Below are 8,214 nucleotides of genomic sequence, written 5' to 3'. Positions count from 1 at the left end.
TTATATGGGTTAGATATGGATATTTTTCATATCCCTCACACAGAGTTTGGTTAGTTACAATATAGTAGCCAGGTTGTCTTTGCAACTAACTTCAGAGCTTGATGAAGTAGTAAATTGATCAATCTCTGTCAAATTCTTCCTTTGCAAGGGTGTGCCATGAGTTGTTAAAACATAGAGGCCTTGTAAAGAGATTTTCCTTATAGGAGAAGCTACACTGGAAAAATTCAAATGAATGTTTGCCGATTAAAGCTGAGCAGAATCACAGGCATAAAACTTCAGCATATTGTGGAGAAGGAATATGTGGTTATTTGGCTGAGAAACGAAATATCTGAGTTAACATGGCTAACACCAAGTCATGATACTAATGCATTATTTTGAAATCTGTATATGACCAAACCACACCAATGTAAAGTAGTCCTACCTTAAGATCATTATATAATTTTCAAGGCTGAAAAATTATTCTCAAAATACTTGATCAAGAGCAGAGAGATGTAATTAATTTCTTTGTTTTTCAAAGTTTTCATTTACAGAAATAGATGCCTTTCTCAGCACCAGTGAATGAATGTTGTTGCCCTTTCTTTTCTTTTCTAATTAAATGCTTCCCACTTCACTTCTGCTCTGCCAGCTCCGATGAAAATCTGGAAATCAGAGAGAAGCAAACAGCAAGAAAGTAAAGAAAAATGGAAAGGAAGTGGAGAAGATAAACAGTTAGGGAATATGTAGGAATTAAAGGCACAAAACAAAGATGTATCCCAATTGATATCATGGTGACATCAGACTTATCAATCAATACCACTAAAGTCAGTGGTGTTTTCTAGACTATCAATATGGACAGAGTGGAAAGGTGCCTTCTCCTGCCCTTTCTTAGCATACTATTTCAGGAAGAGCTGTATGTGTTCAAAGCACTTTTATTATTTCATAAGCTCCAATACAGTACTTTCATGCCTTACCAAGGTTTACAAAGCTTCTGATTCATTCATATGGAGTAACAACAAGGTTTATGGTTGGTTTGTTCCTAATACTCAAAAATGAAGTTGTGTCCATGCAATTTTAAATGTGACTAGCAGTATGGCATCTGGTTAATTCACCTATGCAAAATGACGTAGTAAGTTTGAGCACCTGCCTGTGTGTATTTAAGCAACTTAAGTAATTTTGTGAACTAAAACCTCTTCATGGTTCTCCATCACTGTGTCTATTTGTTAATCAATAAAATGTAATTTAGTTACTATGTTATTTTAATCCTTGTGGAAGAACTTTGTACTTTATAATTCATACGTACTTACTTGCAAGTGTAATACATCAGAGCAAAGTCCAGCAGAGTAAGCACACAGTGTGAAATAATGAAGATGCAATTTTGCTGCATTTGAGATAGCATGTTGGAGCCAATTTATTCACCTGGACTTAAGTAGCAGGCAAAGTACAACTGGAGAGAATGAGCTCATTCATTTGTGTGTGTTTTTCTTTGCCAAGCTTCACTTGAAAGAGGTAAGGTGCCTGCCTAGTGCTGTTTTCCTCAGTTGCTTTCTAAATAATTTATAATACCAACTTCTATTCTGGAATTAAATGGATCTGTGAATCATTTCAATGTATAGATATGAGGGAAGAAAAAAGTCTGACTCACTCAAAAATGCTAAAAGAAAAACAAAACAGCTAAAAAAATGACTCCAGATCCAAGTACAGATTTCCTGAAGTTTAGGGATACTTTGTGGGTTAGGTTTTGATTTTAAGTAATTTATAATATAATAATTAACAATCACAACAATAGTAGAAGCTTTCAGGGTAAAGGATATATGACAGCAGGAAGTGCAGGCACAGCAGAAGTTAAATGCTTTAAGGGAGATGCAGTGCCAAATTTTGTGGATGGTAATTTTCCAGTTTATTATGATCCCAATGTCAAATTACCAGCTTTGCATAAAATAGAAAATTGTATGTTAATGAGAATTATTACTGAATAGTTTTAGGTAGAGTAGAAAATTCTGTTTTGCTGGTTTTCTGTATGGTAGGTATAAAAATTCTCTCTGGAACTTCATTACAATGATTTATCTTGGACATTTTTTTAAAAAATATGCTGAGTATTTTTTCACTCTGGAAAACTGTTTGCTGAATCTGCTGCTAAGTCATTAGATTTATAAGGAATGTGGCTCTGTTGCAACATAAACCACTGTGGAGAAGAGTACTGGCCTCTGTAGACTCTGTGCTGACGCTGGCAGGAAATAAACTCGGACCGAAGAGCTGCTTGCTAGGTCTATTTTCTGCCTTCATCAAAGCCACTGTGGGGAGCTCAGACCTTAAAAAAAAAATTAAAAAAATTAAATAGTTTGGCTGGAGTCTAAGTAAATGTGTCCTTTGAGAGTATGGGAAACATTTGTTATCCTGATTCAGCCTAAGCTGTCATTGGTACAGAAATTCCTCTCCAGTCAAGCTGGGATTTGCCAAAGTGAGGAGCCCAGGATTTAGTCCAGCAATAGCCTAAGCCTTCTTGCTATGTTGGATGGAGGGCTACTAGATGTGTAACCCCAGAAGGAGGTCAAAATGAGGCTCAAAACTGTTTTGATTCATTATATTGAACCCTTGTGGATTTTGAAGAGACTGAAGAAAAGTTCTTTTTGCTTTGTTTATTGATCTTTTTTTCTAACCTCATTTAAACCTGAGACCTTTTATTTAAAGCTGTAGATTCATAAAAAAGCATAGTCTGGATGTGCTGAAGCAAGTTCTCCAGTGCATGGAAATATTTCCAGCACTCGGAAAGCCACGTCTTTGATCGCTGTTTGACCAGTCAGCAGAGCCAGTGTTACTGTTTCTGCCAGTTTGACCATCGGTGCCTCTATTTCAGTACAGTTTGGACTCAGGGAATAAGCAAAATTCAGTTCTGATAAATATAAGATGTGCTTTATCTTTTGTCATTACGTTACTTTCTGCAGCTTTTTGTCACACAAAATGACGTTATGTTTCATTGCCCAGCACAGCACGAGGTGAGAGAGGTTCCAAGTGTCACAGCACAGTGCCCTGTGTCAGAGGAATGGCTCGTCAGAAATAGGGTGTGAGACATCAGGAAAAGGAGAGGTCCTTGAGGGATGGGAGAAGCCAATCTTGGCAGAGACTGACTATATTGAAGATAGGTATTTCAATACCTTTCTCCTTCAGGACTTTCATGCTAAAAGTCATAAATCTTTCTATTTTCAATTCCAGTCTGTGTTACATTTCTGTATTGCTGCAGGAGGACTGAGTCAGAAGGAAGATGCTGTTGACAAGCTCAGCAGGATTTATTCTGTTCTTGCTCTCTCACTGCACTGCGTCAGTGAGCATCAAAGAGGCAGTGGTCTTGGCTAATGCCCACCTTCTCCCCCCAAGAGGCTACGAGAAACTGGGTAACCCCAATGAAAAAGGTACTCCTGAAGAGAGTGAGTGATCTGGATGTATGCCATGTTTTACTTTATTGTGTGCTCTAACATTTTCAGCCAACATATTTGAAAGTTAGCCTGCACAAATACTTTCCAATATGAACGTGTCCTGCCCTGAAGTCCAAAACCCTTGCTCAGCTGACATCTAATTCAAGATAAATTAATAGGGTTTTTTTGTAAAAAAATATTTTTTGTCATTTGAAGACCTACTCTTTGGACAATCATATCTAGGTTACATCTGATACCTCAGTACCTAATCCCATTGATACCTATAACTAAGGCATCCCTCTGCCTATCTAGCTTGTAAGGTCCATCTTGGTAGGTTTTGTAACACATTTACCAGAGTAGATCCCACATAAAACATACACAGAAAGAGTAGTGGGACTGATTCATTTTCCTCCTCTTACCGATGGCACTTGATTTATAAAATTAACTTTCCAAGTGAATCCTGTAACAATCAGGGTCAATGATTTTATCATCTGTCTGTAGAAGTTATTCTGTTTTGCATGAATAATATCCACTGAGAAGGGCAAATACAAGTGTCACTGTATATATTTCTGGCTTGGACATCACTATATAGATCACTTAAATAATCATTATATAAAGTGATGGGATCGGGTTGGTGTCAGGCTATGTCTACCAGGTGAATATTCTAACAGCTGGAGCAGAGAGTCATGTACACAGTTCTGCTCTTTCCGGATATTTAATAATGTCGTGCAGATAGTATTGAGTATTCTATTCATGGGTGTAGATTCTATTAGGCAATGAAAGGCATAAAAGTAAGACCTTGGAAAGCCTATATACTCCTCTAAATCTGTTCTCGGTGGCTTAGAAGTACTAATAGACTTCTGAATATCAAATACAAAAGACTGTATTGAACACAATACTGATACTATGAATCATATTATTTAACAGATTTAGTCCATCTGGACTTCTACAAAGCCTACGACACAATACTTCATACAATATTAAATCAGAGAAGGTAGGGTTACAGTATAATTTCAGTAGAGATTGAAAAAAAAATTACAATGCCTTGGGTAGAAAAGTAAACCATAAAGCCAAAGGGAGACTGGAAGTATTTGCTTATAAGTGATCTTTTCAGTATTCTTATTAAGTATACTGATACAAAAATAGGAATATGCTGATAAGATTTAATGATAACATGAAGTAGACAAATGCCAATAAAAAGAATATTACAAAGAAAAAAAAAATCAGATGGTCTTAAGTAATACCATTGGGATGAAAATAAAGTACAAAATTCTAGGTTTTACTGCAAGGTGAGGACCTTACCAGTTACAAAGCTCCAAAGACCAAAATCTACATTAAAGGGAATTAGGCAATACAAATGCAATCCTAGAACATATCAACAGAGATATTTTTAATAAGACTTGAGAAGGATCAGTGGCACTATATCGGGCCATCTGCAATACTGTGTGCAAATTTTCCCCACATTCTAGGAGATTAACTTGCAATGAAGAGGTGCAGAAAAGATACTAAGACAATTAAGGAACAGAAGATTTATCTTATACTAAATAATAAAATAACTTTATTATCTTAACAGAATTTACCCAAACAAAACAAAAACTGATTAAAAATATAGTTGTCCTCATGTTACATTGGAGATTATTACCCAGGAAGAAACACTATTTAACTAAAGGACAACATGACATGAGAAAGAAACAGATGGCCAGTGGACATTAATGAAATTAGATTGGGAACCAGATGAGTGTTTCTAACAGAGTATTGACAGCTACTGAAGTCTATAGTGCTTTCCAGTTGGAAGAGAAGAAATTTAATAATTCTGTGAAGAAAACTGCATGATATAATTCCCTACAAGGGCCAGTAGTAGATAAAATAGTCACTCATGGTCCCTTTCTCTTTCCAGGAAGTTGTGGGCTTTTTTTATTATTATTATTCAGTGTACTTTTCATCTGTTGGTCATGAGATCATTCAATGACTCTTTTCAGACTCTGTTCTTCTGTTCAGGAAAAGAAAAACAACGTGCTCAGTAAAAGGATCAGCAGGGGCTCTCTGGTCAGTGATTTGGGCAGAGAAGAGTTTTTTTCCTGAGCTTTTATTTTAAATTTTTATCTTTGGAAATACTTTTCCTTAATTGTTTTTTGGCTTTTTTTTTAAATTAGGATATCTTGCCATAATTTTCCTGAATTATCCCAGTTTCCCATAAGAAAAAAATAACTTCTAAATATAGTATCTAAATTCCTATCAGTCATTGTCAGGACAGAACATAGGATTGCATAGGTCTGAAGAACTATCATTTTACATCACAGGTGGTCTGTAGAAATTTTTCTCATAGAGATATTAAAATTGTAAAGATATTATTAAATATAAATTACAATTATTTTATAGTATAAAGACATAATGGCATGCCTTTCAACTCCATGGAGAAGAGAGTGGTTTCAATTAATAAACATGTTTCAGAGTAACAGAACAGACATTGAATAAAATCCTCCTCTACAAAAGGAATTCTTTCTATATGAATTCATACATTCATAAATGTGTATTTAAATAAATCATATTCTCACTCTTAGAAGTCTCACAGTAAATTGTATAAAGCAGAGCATTGTGCCTTAATCTCAGAGATGCTTGATAGCAAGAATTTACCTTATAAACAAGTTGCATTTAAAAAACAGAGTCTATATATCCAATAGAGAGCATCTGTCCCCGACATCAGTCAGCCGGTCATCCTCTCTGTCTCTCTCCCATCTCTCTCCTCTCTCCTGTCAGTCCTTGCCCCTGCTGGTCCTCCTTAAATACCCCTTCGAGGGCTGTAGTTTCCATAGCAATGGCACGTCTCTTCGTGCCCCCCCAGCACTTGGGGCAGGGACATGTCCGGGCAGAACACCCCTGCGGGCAGGGCGCCTTCACAAGTCAGGGTTTCCAGAACCTGGTGGTCTTGTGACCGTCCTTGCAAGCAATCTTTGAGACAAGTCTCTAGTGCAGTTCCTTACATCACCCCGTGGCACTTTGGGCAGGGACATGTCCAGGTAGAACATCCCCGCGGGCCGGGCGCCTTCACAAGTCGGGGTTTCCAGAACCTGGTGGTCTTGTGACCGTCCTTGCAAGCAATCTTTGAGACAAGTCTCTAGTGCAGTTCCTCACAGCATCAGCCCAAGCCTTACGTGCCATTTTGTTACCCTCAGAGTCTACTGGGTAAGTGATAAAGTGGAAAAGCACTTTCACCTATTTTCCTGATATTGGTGTTCAGCACTGCACAGCACTGTAGTTCCACCTGCAAATCAGTGGTAAGGTTTAGCCTGTAGTTTGAGTGACAAGAACTGTTCCTAAAAAAATCCTCCGATGGTTGTAAGTTTTGTATTAGTAAGAAATGTGCTTTAATATCTCCCTTTTATCAATGAACACATGGCAGATTTGTTGGAGTTTAATGTAAGGAAGTTACAGATGCCTGAAGTATAAATTGGTTAAAGAGAAATTAGATTTATTTGTTGAGGATAAGGCTAGCTCTAGTAATTAAACACAATGGTCCAACACATGGCACAGGGAACAGCAGACTTACTGACTGCTCCAACTGGAAGAACACAGGAGGAAAATGAAAGGTCTGTATGTAACTTTGGGGTTTTCAACCATATTTCTGTCATAAATACAAAATCACGCTTCTGTATGACAGAGTAACAAACCCTTTTTTGAATTTCTGAATGTTTCCTGCATGTTCTGCCCTGTAATCTTTCCCCTTTAGCTGATTAGGTGCCCACCAGCTGGGATGAAGTCAGAGTCAGCTTCCAATCAGAAAGCAATCGTTCACTCACTCTAAAGGACAGAGATTCAATATCTAAAATTTACTATTTGAAGATAAATTTACTTTAAAACTTTTTTTTTTTTTTCCTACTCAGACTATCCAAGGGATTGTTTTGAGATTTTTCAGCACTCCAAAGGAAATTCCAGAGATGGTCTTTACATCATCCAACCAAAGGAAGACCCCATTGTTGTCTCTTGTAACATGCAGGATGGTGGTTGGACAGTAGTCCAGCACATTACAGCCAATAGTACTGTCGACTTTGATAGGACCTGGCAGGATTACAAATATGGATTTGGCTCCGTTCATGGCAACCACTGGTTAGGAAATGAATATATGCATCAGTTAACTAGCAGCTCTGTGCGATATATACTTGGAGTTAAACTTGTAAACCTAAATGCTGAAGTCAAATGGGGAGAGTATGAACCATTCCGTATTGAAGATGAAGAGTCTCAATATCGAATCAGGGTCGGTCTATACAAAGGAAATGCCACTGATGCTCTGACCCTAGACACAGAAGCTTATCTCCATGACAACCAGAAGTTCACCACTAAGGACAGAGATAATGACAATTACTTTCAGAATTGTGCTAAATTGGAACACAATGGCATTCCTGGGGGAGGCTGGTGGTACGATGCGTGTGCTGGAGCAAATCTAAACCGTAGGAACGTGATATACTGGCAAAAGGACTGCAACAAGCAACACATGTGCAAGTTTGCATGGATGATGATCAAACCCATTGACCACAGCCTGTCATACCCAACCAAGTCCTGTTCATGTCAGAAAGTTGAACTGTAGATAAGCCATGTACTTTGAAAGGAACATGGATTCTTTGTCCAGTGACTGAAGTGAACTGAATAATCACACTAAGTAATCATGATTTAAGATTTATTTGGGGCCTCTGCAAGGTATTGTCCAGGACTGGGCCAGGACATAGACATCTACCAACCACACAAGTGAGAAGTCACTGTCAGAAACTGAGGCCTCTACCGGAAGTTTTAAATAATCTTACACTATTTTAGCAATAAGAGGAGTCAGGTG

At 37.7% G+C, this 8,214-nt stretch overlaps 1 protein-coding gene across 1 annotated transcript; it reads left to right on the top strand.

The window, feature by feature from the left end:
- Positions 1 to 3,238: 3,238 nt before the first annotated feature.
- LOC104523305 (fibrinogen-like protein 1-like protein) lies at positions 3,239 to 7,971 on the top strand. Its single transcript, XM_029084462.1, has 2 exons — positions 3,239 to 3,386; positions 7,271 to 7,971. Exons 1-2 carry the CDS (start codon positions 3,239 to 3,241, stop codon positions 7,969 to 7,971), a joined length of 849 nt encoding a protein of 282 aa, XP_028940295.1.
- Positions 7,972 to 8,214: the final 243 nt, after the last annotated feature.

The sequence above is a fragment of the Antrostomus carolinensis genome, unplaced genomic scaffold, assembly GCF_000700745.2.
Source record: "Antrostomus carolinensis isolate BGI_N321 unplaced genomic scaffold, ASM70074v2 scaffold9204, whole genome shotgun sequence".
Classification (NCBI taxonomy): Eukaryota; Metazoa; Chordata; class Aves; order Caprimulgiformes; family Caprimulgidae; genus Antrostomus; species Antrostomus carolinensis.
This window is presented reverse-complemented; position numbering and strand designations above follow the sequence as displayed.

Coding starts and splice junctions, on each gene's coding strand:
- LOC104523305 (XM_029084462.1), top strand. CDS start 3,239: ATGCTGTTGACAAGCTCAGCAGGATTTATTCTGTTCTTGCTCTCTCAC. Junction 3,387..7,270: donor GGGTAACCCCAATGAAAAAG/GTACTCCTGAAG, acceptor TTTCCTACTCAG/ACTATCCAAGGGATTGTTTT.